This window comes from Doryrhamphus excisus, chromosome 1 (genome assembly GCF_030265055.1).
Source record: "Doryrhamphus excisus isolate RoL2022-K1 chromosome 1, RoL_Dexc_1.0, whole genome shotgun sequence".
Taxonomy (NCBI): domain Eukaryota; kingdom Metazoa; phylum Chordata; class Actinopteri; order Syngnathiformes; family Syngnathidae; genus Doryrhamphus; species Doryrhamphus excisus.
Window position 1 is genome coordinate 25501960 of NC_080466.1, and position 16722 is coordinate 25518681.

Here is a 16722-nt window from a genome sequence, read left to right on the forward strand (position 1 = left end):
ATACGCATCACATACGCATCACTCTGGGGTATTTCCATAACTCAGATTAGCATCTTCTTTTTTTTGGGGGGGGGGGGGGGGGGGTGTCATCACAGATGGGGGTCATAATAGATGCGAATTGTAAAACATTCATGCTAAAAAATGTTACATTAAAAATAAGATTTTTGATGATGTCATATGGTAATAAGGGCAACAAATGAATTCATCAAACTAGTTCATTCATCACATATGAGGATTTTTTTAATGATGATTTTAAACGCGTAGGCGACCTGGAGGAGTCATCTGGATGATGATGATGATTATGTCATCATCACGGTGAGTGTTCCGCTTTAGTCTCTCAAATCTCAGATCTTTTATTTTCACTTTATTCTTGTCAAATTGCAGCTGTTTTATTCCATTTCATGTACATTTTCTATGTACATATACATTTTCTAAATATTATGACTTCATCCCCATAACATTGGATCTTCTCCCACAATTAAATCATTCATTCATTTTTTACCGCTTTTTCCTCACGAGGGTCGCAGGGGTTCCTGGAGCCTATCCCAGCTATCTTCGGGCGAGAGGCGAGGTACACCCTGGACTGGTGGCCAGCCAATCACAGGGCACATATAGACAAACAACCATTCACACTCACATTCATACCTATGGACAATTTGGAGTGGCCAATTAACCTAGCATGTTTTTGGAATGTGGGAGGAAACCGGAGTACCCGGAGAAAACCCACGCATGCACGGGGAGAACATGAGAGAGATGGCTGAGGTTGAAATTGAACCCTGGTCTCCTAGCTGTGAGGTCTGCGCGCTAACCACTCGACCACCATGCTGCCCCACAACCTCATTTTTTTGGAATATTCCAACTCTATGCTACTAAAAAGACGTCATTCCTTCTCCTAAGTCTTGTAAAAAGTGACTTTTTTTCTTCGCATTTGAACTTTATTTTCCTCAAATTGTGGCAGTGTTGAACCTTTGACCTGGGCTGAGGAGTCACCTGGATGATGTCACATGACACGTCCCATGATGTCATCCAGCCGGTAGGCGGGTGTGTCTGCCGCTGGCAGGGTGTCTAAAAATAGAACAGATTTGATTCAGTCAGGTGTGTCATCACTTGAGGACTTCTCGTGGTGCAATATGTGTGTGTGTGTGTGTGCATGTGTGTGTGTGTGTGTGTGTAACAATGTTGTCATCTCTGCTGCATTCTGACTGGAAAGGGAAGACATGGAAGAGTATTTCCAGTAAAGGAAGGATTTCCAGTGAAGAAGCGTGGTATACGTTCTAGTTGCCCAAGCTAGCATTGTTCATCAGGACAAACAAGCAGGCCAGAAGGGGTGGGACTAAAGTGGGCGTGACTCTCCCTGACTCCGCCTATGTAGAGTACCATTGCACAGTAACTCATCCTATCCCATGCTGTGGGATGAGGCTGTTAACAGTCACAAGATGCAGTGGGGGTCTGTTGTGTGGTTCCGGGCCCCGCTGGGGCATGTCGAGACACAAACGCCCTCGGCTCAGTTTCGGTCCGATGGAGGAGATGATGCTGGGAATGATGGGATGTGTAGGGACACGCAGGGAAAGTCCATTTCGGACGTGACTCGTGTTTAGCTGTGGCCAACCTAAAACATCTTTTAAGGTTTATTTCAACTTTCAAACGTGTCTGTCAATCCAGGTCAAGTGTGTATTTTGGTAGTCAGAGCTTAAAGAACCTGTTTACAACCTTTTAAATATGGATTTTAACATGATTAGAACCCTCTAGACATGCAGTAACACCCCTATAGTCACCGTTACACAGCTATTACCCAATATAGTAGATATAGTAAGAGAACATAAGACATAAATAAGACTTGTGTTAATAAGACTCGAGTAGCGTGATGAACAGGAAGTGGCATCAGTTCAGAGTTGAGTTTTAGCTTGGCGAGTGTTCTGGTAACAACCGTAGCCCTTTTGAGGGATTTCTGTGAGACCAGTCCAATAAAAGCCTTTTTTTCCAGGAAAGTCTGGTGCTTGTTTGTCTCACCTAACATTACAGTAACATTACTGCCACCCAGTAACCAAAGTATAATGCTACATATCATCACAACATCTTCAATAATTATAAGGTAATAATTATCATTATTATTATTATCATTAATTATTATTAATTATTACTTTACAAAAAAATAGTAATAATGGACAGCAAGACATCATTGCTTCAAAAATTGAGTTTGCAACAATTGGTTGTTGATGATAAAACAAAGAAAGGTGGTGATTTAAAATACTCATTTAAAAACATTACCAACATTATCTACATACCTCAAAATACAACAACCATTACAATACAATACAATAAAATACAATGCAAACAAACAACCCAGATTAGGCACAGCAAGTGAAGACTGGGGCTAAAGCTGGTCATCGGTAAAACCTTGCTTTTTAATGCACAAGACTAGACCACCACAAATTAATAAACACGTCTAAAAACCTCAGGTAGGGTTTAACAAGAAGATACTGATGTTTGGGTTTGTTGGTTTGTTTTTTAATGCACAAGATTAGACACATCCAGAAAATGATATGTAAATGTCACAAAAAAGTGGGCTAATAAATTGACAATAAAAGCACAAATACTGCGGATTTCAGAAAACAACAGATGGAATGATACAGCACTCTACAAGAAGCAATGGAGTCTGTAAAATTAAATCATTGAAAAAAAATCCAAAAATTGTTAACTATAATGATGAAAATGGTAATATTAATGATGATTATGATGATGGTAATAATGATAAAGATTATAACAATAATGATAATAACAATAATAATATTACAATGATAACAATAATAACAGGGAAAACAAGACAGTGGCATGAACATGATTATATCTTGCAAAAAGGGGTAGGCATTTATAAGCTTTTGCTTCAGCCTACTCCTTTTGGGCTTGTGATCAGATAGTTCAATACAAATGTAAATAATGGAAAGTTATATTTTGATTAGTGTGGGAGATGCACTGTGGTGTTTCGTGTATTTGCCCAAATAAATATAATAATAAAAAAAATTACATCTGACTGCCTTTGAATTTGAATTTCATTTAATTACGCTAATTTAATTATCATTGTGCGGCACGGCGGTCGAGTGGTTAGCGCGCAGACCTCACAGCTAGGAGACCAGGGTTCGATTCCACCCTCGGCCATCTCTGTGTGGAGTTTGCATGTTCTCCCTGTGCATGCGTGGGTTTTCTCCGGGTACTCCGGTTTCCTCCCACATTCCAAAAACATGCTAGGTTAATTGGCCACTCCAAATTGTCCATAGGTATGAATGTGAGTGTGAATGGTTGTTTGTCTATATGTGCCCTGTGATTGGCTGGCCACCAGTCCAGGGTGTACCCCGCCTCTCGCCCGAAGACAGCTGGGATAGGCTCCAGCACCCCCCACGACCCTTGTGAGGATAAGCGGTAGAAAATGAATGAATAATTATCATTGGTATGCTGGAAAATGCTTCTTTCCCTCATGACTGAGGGTCCTCATCTGGCCTTTTCAACACTTGACAAAGGAATTCTTCCAGAGGAATAAGCTGACTCTTTTGAACCATCCTGGGTCTTCCCCTCATCGAAATCCAATGGAAAACATTTGGCGATGGACGGCGAGGGAAGGTTCCAAAAATGGCCACCAGTTCCAGACAGCGGATGCCCTCCGTGAAGCCATCTTCACCAGCTGGAGCAACATTCCCACTGGCCTTCCGGAAAAACTGACATCCAGCGCCACATCTTTTTATTTTTCCGTATGCAACCCTTGATGGAAGCCTTGCCTACGGCATCAAACCCCCCATTGCTACCCCATCAAATCCCCCCATTGCTACCCCATCAAACCCCCCATGACCATTTGCACTTTCATCAGCTTGACACGATGGAGCTAGCTTCTCCAACGGCATGGTCGCACACAGACAGGAAGTAGCGAGATTATCAGATAAGACATGCTGTACCCGAGAAACGACTTCCTGCTACTTGGAACAGTTTTATCGTGAGACACCTCATACCTGCCAGTAACACACACACACACACACGTACGTAGGCATGGGCCGGTATAAGAATATGATTTATGTTAGGCTTGAGCCAAAACTGTATATCATGGTTTTGGGGTATTATAATGATGGCTATAAAATGTGTTCTTTTGAAATATTGTTATGAAAAAGAGAAAAAACGGATCATTCCCATCATTTCTGGCAGGTTGTGTTTCTGCTGTATTTCCAGATGATGTCATACGTTAGTAAACCTTCCACACTTTAATGGTGTCAATGCGGAGTCATACGTCTCTGCGAGAGGACGTTGCTATGGCAACATGGCGACGGGCCTGTCAAACAGTGACGAATGATTAGAAGTCTTCAATCATTAGCGAGCTTTTTGTTAGAAGCGATCGGTCAAAGGGTCCAGGCGGCGTAATGTTTGACTTTGTCCCAAGAAGAAGAAGAAGAAGAAGGAGGATGGTGTCCATGGTGTAAACATGTCCCAAAGTGACAGCTTCCACACAAGAGGGCGTGAAGCTCGACATGTGCAGGCATGAGGGTCTCTGGCGGGCAACCGCTTGAGGAATTTCACAGCCATTTCCTGCAAAACGGGAAAACGGGGAAAACACCTCGGATTTGTGTTGCATACGACCCAGGCCGCTTTCACGTGTGATGAAGATGCTAGATGATGATGTTGAGGTGGAGGTGGAGGCCTGACTTGAAACCACACCTCCTGCTCTGACTGCTAATTGTCAGCACAAAGGAAAGAAGTGGCCTCTCATAAAGGAGAGCAGCGCTGGTGCGTCTCCCGACATTCAGCACCTCCTCACGTTTACTGAGCGCTTCCTCGGAATGTTTTGGCAGAGCTGACGGAGGTTTGACCCGACTCCAGGGTGGGTAGGGGGGGGGGAGCTGTAGAATTTGGCGGATCGGAGCGAGAGCTGTGCCTGAGGAGAGAAGACGAAGCAGTGGACTCGGTAGCGAGAGCGGAGTTGGACGGAGGAGGATGGGGGTCGTAGACCCCAAAGTGGACCACTGCAATGTTAGCAACTACGCTACGTACAACACGCTGTCCTGGATCGTGGCCGGCCAGTTTGCACTGGGTCTGCCTCTCAACCTGTCTGTCCTCTACATCTTCATCTTCAGGTACCACAGCGTTGTCGTGCTATACATCACACACACACACACACACACGGGTGGGTGGACGTCATACACCAACTTGAATACCCGTGCTTGCTCGTGACCCTTGCTTGAACCCACCGCTTCCTAAGACCCGGTTGACGCCAACGCTGGAAAGATGAGATAAAATGACAAAAATGTCGAGGAAGAGCACTTTGATGCACACATCATATTTGTTCAGCAACTATTTTGGACAGGGGTGTCCAAAATGCGGCCGGGGGGGCCAGGCCAGCTGCTTGTTTTTTTTTTTGTAAAAATAAAATGAATTGATTAATGAGATGTAGTGTTAGATATGACACCAATAGGGCCCCATGACTTCCGTGTTAACAGAATCGTGGAACTGGCCAAGAAAAACAGAATTTACTGTTAAAGCATGCTAAACACTGCAGCTGTGTGAGTGCGTTTACAATGATTTGTGTTAGCATGCTAAACAGTGTGGCTGTGTGAGTGCGTTTACACTGTGTTGTGTTAGCATGCTAAATAGTGTGGCTGTGTGAGTGCCTTTACACGATGTTGTGTTAGCATGCTAAACAGTGCGGCTGTGTGAGCGTGTTTACAGTGGTGTTAGCATGCTAAACAGTGTGGCTGTGTGAGTGCGTTTACATGATGTTGTGTTAGCATGCTAAACAGTGCATCTGTGTGAGTGCGTTTATAATGTTTTATGTTAGCATGCTAAACAGTGCGTCTGTGTGAGTGCGTTTATAATGTTTTATGTTAGCATGCTAAACAGTGCGGCTGTTTGAGTGCGTTTACAGCGTTGTGTTAGCATGCTAAACAGTGCGGCTGTGTGAGTGCACTTATAGTGGTGTTAGCACGCTAAACAGTGTGGCTGTGTGAGTGCATTTATAATGTTTTATGTTAGCATGCTAAACAGTGTGGCTGTTTGAGTGCGTTTACAGCGTTGTGTTAGCACGCTAAACAGTGCGGCTGTTTGAGTGCATTTACAGCGTTGTGTTAGCATGCTAAACAGTGTGGCTGTGTGAGTGCGTTTACAGTGGTGTTAGCATGCTAAACAGTGTGGCTCTGTGAGTGCCTTTACACGATGTTGTGTTAGAATGCTAAACAGTGCATCTGTGTGAGTGCGTTTATAATGTTTTATGTTAGCATGCTAAACAGTGCGGCTGTTTGAGTGCCTTTACACAATGTTGTGTTAGCATGCTAAACAGTGCGTCTGTGTGAGTGCGTTTTTAATGTTTTATGTTGGCATGCTAAACAGTGCGGCTGTTTGAGTGCGTTTACAGTGTTGTGTTAGCATGCTAAACAGTGCGGCCGTGTGAGTCCGTTTACAGTGTTGTGTTAGCATGCGAAACAGTGTGGCTGTTTCAGTGCGTTTACAGCGTTGTGTTAGCATGCTAAACAGTGCGGCTATGTGAGTGTGTTTACAGTGGTGTTAGCATGCTAAACAGTGTGGCTGTGTGAGTGCGTTTACATGATGTTGTGTTAGCATGCTAAACAGTGCGTCTGTGTGAGTGCGTTTATAATGTTTTATGTTAGCATGCTAAACAGTGCGGCTGTTTGAGTGCGTTTACAGCGTAGTGTTAGCATGCTAAACAGTGCGGCTGTTTGAGTGCGTTTACAGTGTTGTGTTAGCATGCTAAACAGTGTGGCTGTGTGAGTGCGTTTATAATGTTTTATGTTAGCATGCTAAACAGTGCGGCTGTTTGGTTGGCGTTGCGATGACCGCTGACGTCGTGCAAGTTCCGAGTGAAAGACGAGAAGCACGTTTATTCTTGCACTCAGCTCATCTTAACCGTCATCACACAATATTAACACACTTCTGTCCTTCAAAATAAGAGTGCTATTTGCCACATCTTGTCTAAGTGTGTAACCAAAATAAAAATGTCCATCCATTTTCTGGACCACTTATCCTCACTCGTAACATAGAAGCCTTTAGCTTGGCGGTCAGGCTAGCAGAACTGGACCCTTGCTCGGGTCACTGTAGGTTCAGACTGGGCTGACAGGAAGCTCATGCTAACGTAGCTAAACAAACTTGTGCATTGTGTCTCAGCTGAGAAGACATCTTCTTTGCGTGTGTAGGTTCAAGTTCTGGAAGAACAAGAGCGTCTTCCTTTTCAACATTGTGGTGGCAGATTTCCTGCTGGTGGCGTGTCTTCCTGCCAAGGCCTACCACTACCAGATGGGCCAGCGGTGCAGCCCCAACTACGTCACGTGCAAGACCATGCTCTTCATGCTCTTCCTCAACCGCGGCGCCAGCATCGCCTTCCTGGTCGTGCTGTCCATCGACCGCTACTTCAACGTGGTCCACTTGGGCAGGGGGAACTTCGTCAAAGTCCTGAAGAGGTCCCCCCAGATCTCAGTGGTCATTTGGCTGCTCCTGCTGCCCCTCACCATTCCCACCATGCTCAACACCTTTGAGTGCTGTAACAGCCACGGCCGAATCCACGAGACCTTCTATCACGACGTGACGGACACCTTCAGAGAGGTACAACATATACATATATATATATATATATATATATATATATATCTGGCCAGTCCTGCATCCAAACTATTTGCTCCAATAGTCGCAACCTCAATGCAACAAATGCAACATTTGCCTCCAATTTTCCACCAGGGGACAGTCATGACTAAAACCTGATACAGCTCTGCCCTGCAACCAACCAAGCTACTATCTAGAACAGGGGTCTCAAACTAAATTTACCTGGGGGCCACTGGAGCTAGGGTCTGGGTGAGACTGGTTTTCCAAAAAAAAACAAAAAAACGCATTTATTAAAAACAAAACAATTTTTAAAACTTTGCTTTGGTTCCAATTTTCTACAAGAAAAGCTCTGATAAAACATTCCACTGTTCTCAAATATCTTACTTTTTATTTTTCTACACAAAATAAGATGGAAAATAAATAAACGAATCAAGAATAAAAAAAATCAATCAATCAGTAATATAATAATAATAATAATCATAAAACGGCGGTCTAAAAGTCACTTTTTACAAAACTTAGGAGAAGGAATTACGTCTTTTTAGTAGCATAGAGTTGGAATATTCCAAAAAATTAGGTTGTGGGGCGGCATGGCGGTCTAGTGGTTAGCGCGCAGACCTCACAGCTAGGAGACCAGGGTTCAATTCCACCCTCGGCCATCTCTGTGTGGAGTTTGCATGTTCTCCCCGTGCATGCGTGGGTTTTCTCCGGGTACTCCGGTTTCCTCCCACATTCCAAAAACATGCTAGGTTAATTGGCCACTCCAAATTGTCCATAGGTATGAATGTGAGTGTGAATGGTTGTTTGTCTATATGTGCCCTGTGATTAGCTGGCGACCAGTTCAGGGTGTACCCCGCCTCTCGCCCAAAGACAGCTGGGATAGGCTCCAGCACCCCCGTGACCCTCGTGAGGAAAAAGCGGTAGAAAATGAATGAATGAATAATAAAACGGCAAATAATAAAAACTTAAGAAACCACATATACGTATATATCATATTTATACTCTTTTATTGCATTTATACTCATATTGCGCAACTGCAGGGTCTTGAGACACATGCTAATTCGCAAACTAGAGAGCTAGCGACCTAAACGGTAGCCTTCAAGTTATTTCCTTTAAACTTAAATAGCCAATAACTTACCACTTCCACATGGATAGGGAGGATAACTATTAACAGTTATTTAACCTTTAACATGAACATTAATCAAACGTAATAATATTTTCTGGGTACATGATACCATACAGCATCCATATCAAACTTGCGTGGGCCGCACTAACATTAAACTTTCATATCAAGGCGGGGGCCTCAAACTAGTGTCCTGCGGGCCACATTTGGCCCGCGGGCCGCGTGTTTGAGACCCCTGATCTAGCACATGGCTTTCCATAGTGATGCACAGGGGCAAACAAACAAATTTAATTTCTGGAAAATTAGGTCCACTAGCTGCGCTAGCCAGTAAGCAAAAAGACTCATTGTCCAGCGCAGCTCTTAAGGCATCAGGGAGTGAGGTTTCCACAAGATTTAGATTTCTTTGTCCATTTGTGACAACAGAGGTCACTAACTCGTTCTAGCTGTTCCACACCAAACTCCTCCATGCATGGCTTTGTGGGCCTTGTTTCTGCGTTAGGAATAAAAAGGAGCCTTCCCTAAAGTGTTCCCACGGTTTTAACAAAGCATCCTTTACACAGCCAATGAGTCCATGACCCTCTCTCTTATCTTTGTTCCCTTGTGAAGTTGGTCTTCTTCACCCAAATCCTAATCCCCTTCATCATCCTGGTCTACTGCACGGCGCGCATCGTCCACCGGCTGAGGAAGAAGACGGTGGGTGACCAGCGCAAACTGAGGCGAGCGACGTGCGTGGTCATGTCCGTGGTGGGGCTCTTCTCCGTCTGCTTCTTGCCATCCACCATCGCCCGGGCGGTGCTGCTGGCCGCGCGGCTGACGAGGCCGGAAGTGGAGGGTCTGGCGGCTCAGGCGTACGACAGCCTCATGGTTCTGTCCAACATCGACTGCCTGCTGGACCCGCTGGTCTACTGCTTCTGTTACTCAGGCTTCAAGGACGCCTACATTGCCACTTTCTGTCCCACTTTCCTGCAGAAGAGGCTGCTGACATCGGAGTTTGGCTCGGGGATGGGAACCATGACCACAACCACAAATTCTGGAGCCAGAACCGCTTCCTTGCCGATGATAGTGAAATTATTTTATTCATGATGATAACGTCACTGAAATATCTAGTGGTTAGATTATTTTACTATTATTTGTATCACTTCTAATACATCTAATTATTCGATCTTAAAAATGATGAATATGTTAATAAAATAGAAACAATTTTTAGAAAAGACTGTATTGTACTTATGAATGTGAGTGTGAATGGTTGTTTGTCTATATGTGCCGTGATTGGCTGGCGACCAGTCCAGGGTGTACCCCGCCTCTCGCCCGAAGACAGCTGGGATAGGCTCCAGCACCCCCGCGAGGAAAAAGCGGTAGAAAATGAATGAATGAATGTATTGTACTTTCTATTCCAGAGAATATGCAAAAGTTATCAGGTTCGTCAGCATATTATTATAGATTATTTTAACTTATTGTGAGTTTTATTTTCATTCTTTTATTGTTGTCATTGTCTATTGTTACATTCAGGCACATTATTTCACTCCTAAAAATTGAAACGCAAGCCGAGTCGGCGCAGTGACGTCACACAGCTAACATAATTAACAAACGCCACAAGCTAGCAGAAGTAGCTAACTTACCATCAGCCGATACCCTTCTTCAGCACTTCTTCCCTCTTGGACGTTCGTCTTTTCGCCCAAACTGACATGTTTGTCGTCCATGTGTCAGACAAACGAAGTATAAAGTAGTTTCCATTTGACACTTGACAACGTCGTCTAGGCCCGTGTTTCCCAGTCGGACATCATTTAGGATGGGACCCTATCGGAAAACAGTTACCAGGACGACGAGCTCACCTCCTGTGCTCGTCAGAACATAAACCGGTTAAACTCGTTCCTGCTTGACTTTTAGCTCAGTAAATCTCCACCGCGTCATGTATTTTTCTTTTTTCACTTTCAGGCGTTTGACACTGATTTATTAATGTGCTTGTTATTGTCGTAATTGTCTGTCAGCAGTTTCATGATGATTCTTGGCAGCTCCTTAATGTTAATGATTGATTTTATAGCAGCTGTTTAACAGCTTGTTTGTAATTGGCTGTTCAGGCACGTAGGAATATATCTGCCATATGAAATAATATGTAAAGATACACGTGAATATCTTCATACAGTAATTATTAATGTAAGACTGTGTACAAGGGAGAGGCTATTCGGAGTCTCTGCTGCCCTCTAGTGACATTAAGTGGAAGTGAAAAAGTAAATATAATCATTCATTCATTTTCTACCGCTTATTCTCACGAGGGTCCGGGGGTGCTGGAGCCTATCCCAGCAGTCCGGAGTGCGCCCTGGGCTGGTGGCCAGCCAATCACAATATCATGAGCAATAAAACAAAGTCGAACTGACGTAAAAAGAAAGAGCAGATGATGATATGATGCATATTTTAAATGACTTGAATGTTGCTGTTAGTTTTAGCAAGATGGAACTCGCAGGCACACATTCCATGTACAGAAACAAATATATGCAAGTTCATGTCAACTGTGTAGTTGACATTTAAACACGAACATAATCAAATATATTTAAAGATACATGGTCATTGCAGCATAGATCGCAGAAGAAAAACCTGCTTTGAGCGCTTTTGAATGAACCTTGGCTGTGATTGGCCAGCTAGGCCTTCTCCTTGATCCCAATTGGACAGGACACTCCGGTGGAGCGCAGCCCACAGTAGCCGTCTGGGTTTTTACTCAGGTACTGCTGGTGGTAGTCCTCAGCGTAGTAAAAGTCTTTGCCCTCTGCAATCTCTGTTGTGATGGCTCCAAAACCGTCCTCAGTCAGAGCCTGCACGCACACACGCACGCACACACACACGCACGCACACACACACACACACACACGGCAAAGTGGGATGTCAAGTCCTTTCCAAACTTCCTGTTTGTACGTTTCGATGCACCATCATGCATTTTCTTCATACTGAACACTTTTTCAAGCTTTTTTTCCAGCCCATCAGCATGTAAACAAAAGCTTAGTTTGTTTTGTTGTCCAAATATGTAGAAACTGCCCCACCTTAGATGTACTTCAGCATTTCAAGGATAAAATAAAACCTTCTGGAACGTTTTGTGCATGTGTTAGGTTTGAGACTAAAGTGACTTTAGCGCGGGACAGATTTAGGACCCAGATGGTTTGGCAGGGAGTGTGTGTGTGTGTGTGTGTGTGTGTGTGTGTTTGCTTTGAGCCAACTGCTCGCTAACACACACACACACAGATGGGAGGGGGGGTCAATCTGGTGATAAAAAGATGAGAAAGGGAAGCAAACCAAGAGAGAATTCAAGTCATTGTAAAAAGACAACATGTTTGGATTCAATTTGATGTCCCGTCAGCAAAAGCGTGGATGACTGTTTGGTTTGGAGGCGGAAGAAGATGAAGAAGATGAAGAAGATGAAGAAGATGATGCTGTGGGTACCTTTTGGTACTGATCTCGGGACGCCAGCGCCTCGGCCAGCTGCGGCTGCGTGTAGGTGTAGATGGCAGAGCGATACGTCGTCCCCACGTCGTTGCCCTGACGCATGCCTGAACACACACACGCATCCGTTGTTGAACATGTGAGATGTTTCCATCTGACAGGCGGCACCCCTCGTGGCTACCTTGAGTGGGGTCATGGCTTTCCCAGAAGACTTTGAGCAGGTTAGCAAAGGAGATCTGGTTTGGATGGAAGACCACTCTGACCACCTCAGCATGGCCTGTCATGCCTGAATGCAAGGAATAGGCGTGTACTTAGTGACATGCAGTATACTATATGTACAGCACATACATAGATAACCGTATATTCCAATACCATATTCATATGGAGTGTTACCACAGACCCCTTCTCAAGACACGTGCTTACATGGTGTAAGTCTAGAGACAAACATACTGGATGTATACATGTGCGTAGATTTTTTACTGTACACTGAATACTGTATATGTCAGCATTAGGTGTGTACGTGAACGGATAGATGTTTACATTGCGTGAGTATATGAATATGTAAATGGTCAAACGTTTGTTTACCTCATGCGTATGTCCACACACAGACTGATGTTTACGTGGGTGGACATACGACGCTTATTACCTTGTGCAAGTGTGTGTAAGTGAAGAGACAAACACAATTTACATTATGTGTGTGTTTGTGATTGGACAGACGTGTTTACAATGAATGTGAACGTGAACGTGAATGGACAAACAGTTAGGGTTGGGATTAGGGTTAAGGTTTACGCTTGGCCGTTATGGTCGGGTAACCTAATTACCTTGAAAAGACGCTCAGATGTTTATACACAAACAGACATTTCACATTATGTGTGTATGTGAATGGACAGACATTTCACATTATGTGTGTATGTGAATGGACAGACATTTCACATTATGTGTGTATGTGATTGAACAATCACGTAAGAGTGTGTGTATATGTGAATGGACAGACATAACAATATGTGTATGCGTGTATGTACATGGACAAACACATAGCAACATGTGTATATATGTAAATGGACAAACACAGAATTTTTGTGTGCTGTGTGTGAATAGACAGACACATAATGTGTGTATATGTGAATGGACAGACACAACAATATGTGTGTATGTGAATGGAAAAACACATGTGTGCATATACGAATGGACAAACCCATAAGTGTGTATATGTGAATGGACAGACACATAACAATATGTGTGTATGTGAATGGACAGACACATAACAATATGTGTGTATGTGAATGGACATACACAAAATACTGTATGTGTGTATGTGAATGGACATACACAAAATACTGTATGTGTGTATGTGAATGGAGAAACACAATGTGTGCAAATGTGAATGGACAAACCCATAAGTGTGTATATGCAAATGGACAAACCCATAAGTGTGTATATGTGAATGGACAGACACATAGCAATATGTGTGTATGTGAATGGACATACACATAATACTGTATGTGTGTATGTGAATGGAGAAACACATAACAATATGCGTGAATTCTGTCCAGTCAGGTTAGACAGCAAAAGGGACATGGGTACCTGTGCACACTTCCTTGTAGGTGGGGTTGCGCGTGTAGCCTCCAGCGTAGCCCACCTGAGTGGAGTAGACTCCTTTCTGCCTCCAGAACTTCCTCTCCGCCCCCCAGAAGCAGCCCATGCCTGCAGGACAGCGCCAAGCTAACGCCAACATAAAGGTCTCGTGGTGGTCAGTGTTCGGAGCACGGCGGGCACTCACCAAACATGACCATGTGTGTGTCTTCAGGGAAAGGGGGCGTGGTCCTGTTGCCGTTCACATCGTGGTTGGCTGCACGGGGGAAGAACATTTCAAGATCCGTGAAAAGACGAAACCCCCAATTATTTGCTTGTGCTTATTCACAACAGCCAGGCGGGAAAGCATGACTTCTCCAGGAAGTGCACGTCATGAAAACACACACACATCTGTGACCCACTTGACTTGTGCTGAGCAGTTGTGCATTTGGACCAATCAGAACACTGCCCCCTTGCGGCCGTGATGTGCACTACAATGCCAAGGGCTGTGTGTGTGTCACAGTAATAAGCCTTATCAAGATAACTATCTTATATTCTTTATGACACACACATAATACATATTAGTGCTGCTCTATTTCAGTTCACGGTGTGCTCGTGCGTGCGTGCGTGTCAGCCAATCAGCAATGAGCAGCACAGTCCTATTTCCATGGGCTCTTATCACTACATTAACATTAAACGGCATCCTTTTCTGACACCGCTAGACAACAGGGGGCGCTGTTACAGAGCTATGCACTATGTGTTCTTTCTTCCAGTTATCATTTTGAGGGGGGGAAAGTGTTTTTTTTTTTAAAAAAAAGGTTGTCGCCCAGATGAATGCCGCTCATGTTTGGTGTTAGTGTAGTTAAGACAACAATAAAGATGGCGCCCTGCAGCACGGATGCAGCCACAACAGACAGTGATGGATGACACGCAGCACACAAAGCAATTAAATCTACAAAGTAACCTCCCCCACCTTCTCCTGATTACTGGTTACCTTCCTCCTCTCTCTCTCATCAGCACCACCACCATCATCATCATCATCATCATCATCATCACGTTCTTCTCAGTGTCACCCGGCAGCCATCTTTGTCTTCAACATTAGCTTCCTTTGACGTTCATTCTTAGTCTCGCACTGTTTAATTAATAATGGGTTTCTGGATCTTCCCTGGTTTTGCAACCCCACAAAATTCCACAGTATCTCCTCCGTGCTGCATCCATCTTCTTCTTCTTTGTCTTGTGTGGCTGCACAGTGACTATGCATCCATCCGTGGGTCTTGGGGACCGGGGGCATACTCTTCTCACTCCTTCACCCCACAGATATTCAACGAAGTTCGTCTAAAGCGCAAGTTTGACATGTATTTTGGACATGTATTCCTTCAGTAGAGGCCAGCGTGCGTGCGTGCGTGCTCGCCAGGGCAGCTTTATTCATCGTGAGCCAACACTCGGCAGTCCCACTCCCAGTGAAGAGGACACTTTGGTGCCAACAGAAGCTGCTGCCAAATTCAAGCCGACAGCCTACAAACTAGAGTTATCCCTCTCTCACACACACAAACGCGGTATTTTTGGTTCATGTTTACATGTCAAAACACAACATCTAAAATAAGTCATGTATAAATGCTTATATTCTGTCGCAGTTTCAACCTGTTCTTTCCTTATTTATGCGGAAGTAGGTAGAGTACATACACGCATGCGCATATATATGCCCACAACGGTTGCCCTGTCACTATGACTTGTCATTAAACAACTTCACTTCTTATAACCTTCTAATAATCTTCTAATAGTCGCGTCCCTTAAAGTGTCTTTGGGATAGCGATTGTTTGCCGGTTATCACAGCAACAGAAAGTAAAGATATTGTTTATAGGCGGTTGCTGAGTGAAAATGCTGTAGCTAGCATGCTAAAGCTAAGCCACTATCCGAGCAGCAGACTCACCGGACACCCTGATAGCTTCAGTCCTGCCGGGCAGCGCTGCTTCTGGGCTCGGCATCTGAGCTTTGGAGGCCATGTCGCCCATTCGATTGTTGACTAAATGTCGCCACACCAGACGGAGCTTGGAGGAAGAGGAGACCATTGAGCAAACGCCCGAGCGCAACGCTGGCTGTATTAGCTTAGCTTGCTAAACTATCAAGTTATGCAAACACGTTACTTAACTTTAGCTGTAGCATTTAGCATAACACTTTCACACATGGACTGGAATGGCTCACCTTGGGACGCAATACAAATGACGTCATACACCACAACTCTTGGCATTATCGCCATGAAAGGTTTGTTTAGTTAGTTAGTAGTCGCTGCTAGTAATAAAACCACAATGACTGGACTTAACATTTCAGTGCAGCCTGGATCTTTAAGTGCTTTAGTTTGCTGTGGCTGAGAGTTGGGTGGTACTTGAAAGTTCATACTCAACTAAAATATCAGCACTCCTGAACTGTAATATTTTCTGTGTACACAAAAGGCCTCGGTAAAATATTCATATATCATATAATACTATTATAATAATATATGTTATAATATCATAAAATACTATTGTATATACGTGTACCTGAGGCTGGCACGTTTACCCCTGGTACCCATACCTACCTATACTTACCTACCTATACCGACCTACCAACCTATACCTACCTACCTAACTATACCAACCTACCTATACCTACCTACCAACCTATACCTACCTACCTATACCTACCAACCTACCTACCTATAACTACCTCCCAACCTACCTATACCTACCTACCTACCGGCCTATAACTACCTCCCAACCTACCTACCTACCAACCTATACCTACCTACACCTACCTACCAACCTATATCTACCTACCTACCTATACCTACCTACCAACCTACCTATACCTACCAACCTATATCTACCTACCTATACCTACCGACCTACCTATACCTACCTACCAACCAACCTATACCTACCAACCTACCTATACCTACCAACCTACCTATACCTACCTACCAACCTACCTACCTCCCTATACCTACCAACCTACCTATACCTACCTACCTACCTATACCT

The 16722-nt window shown here is 44.0% G+C and overlaps 2 protein-coding genes across 5 annotated transcripts; one reads left to right on the forward strand and one right to left on the reverse strand.

Annotated features, from left to right (window-relative positions):
* Positions 1–732: 732 nt before the first annotated feature.
* msraa (methionine sulfoxide reductase Aa) lies at positions 733–16269 on the reverse strand. Of its 4 annotated transcripts, none has more exons than XM_058065425.1 (8): positions 15908–16269; positions 15636–15753; positions 13914–13982; positions 13718–13855; positions 12315–12419; positions 12134–12240; positions 10324–11511; positions 733–1065 (listed from the first exon to the last, which is right to left on the reverse strand). In XM_058065425.1, exons 1-7 carry the CDS (start codon positions 15932–15934, stop codon positions 11341–11343), a joined length of 735 nt encoding a protein of 244 aa, XP_057921408.1. In that variant the 5' UTR covers positions 15935–16269; the 3' UTR covers positions 733–1065; positions 10324–11340. The 4 variants fall into 4 exon arrangements, with proteins under 4 accessions (XP_057921408.1, XP_057921410.1, XP_057921409.1 ...); XM_058065427.1 differs by having other exon boundaries at positions 991–1065; positions 13718–13837; positions 15908–16254; XM_058065426.1 differs by lacking the exon at positions 733–1065 and adding an exon at positions 8772–9753.
* LOC131122915 (12-(S)-hydroxy-5,8,10,14-eicosatetraenoic acid receptor-like) lies at positions 4885–11321 on the forward strand. The gene is made up of 3 exons (XM_058065420.1): positions 4885–5111; positions 7182–7587; positions 9311–11321. The coding sequence occupies exons 1-3, from the start codon at positions 4972–4974 to the stop codon at positions 9785–9787; spliced, it is 1023 nt and encodes a 340-aa protein (XP_057921403.1). The 5' UTR covers positions 4885–4971; the 3' UTR covers positions 9788–11321.
* Positions 16270–16722: the final 453 nt, after the last annotated feature.

Bases quoted from the DNA above. Each gene is read 5' to 3' on its own strand.
- LOC131122915 (XM_058065420.1), top strand. From the start codon at position 4,972: ATGGGGGTCGTAGACCCCAAAGTGGACCACTGCAATGTTAGCAACTAC. The intron at 5,112-7,181 runs GTACCACAGCGT...TTGCGTGTGTAG, and splicing joins CTCTACATCTTCATCTTCAG to GTTCAAGTTCTGGAAGAACA. The intron at 7,588-9,310 runs GTACAACATATA...TCCCTTGTGAAG, and splicing joins TGACGGACACCTTCAGAGAG to TTGGTCTTCTTCACCCAAAT.
- msraa (XM_058065425.1), bottom strand. From the start codon at position 15,934: ATGACGTCATTTGTATTGCGTCCCAAG. The intron at 13,983-15,635 runs GTGAGTCTGCTG...TCCCCCGTGCAG, and splicing joins TGAAGCTATCAGGGTGTCCG to CCAACCACGATGTGAACGGC. The intron at 12,420-13,717 runs GTACCCATGTCC...CCTTGCATTCAG, and splicing joins CTACAAGGAAGTGTGCACAG to GCATGACAGGCCATGCTGAG.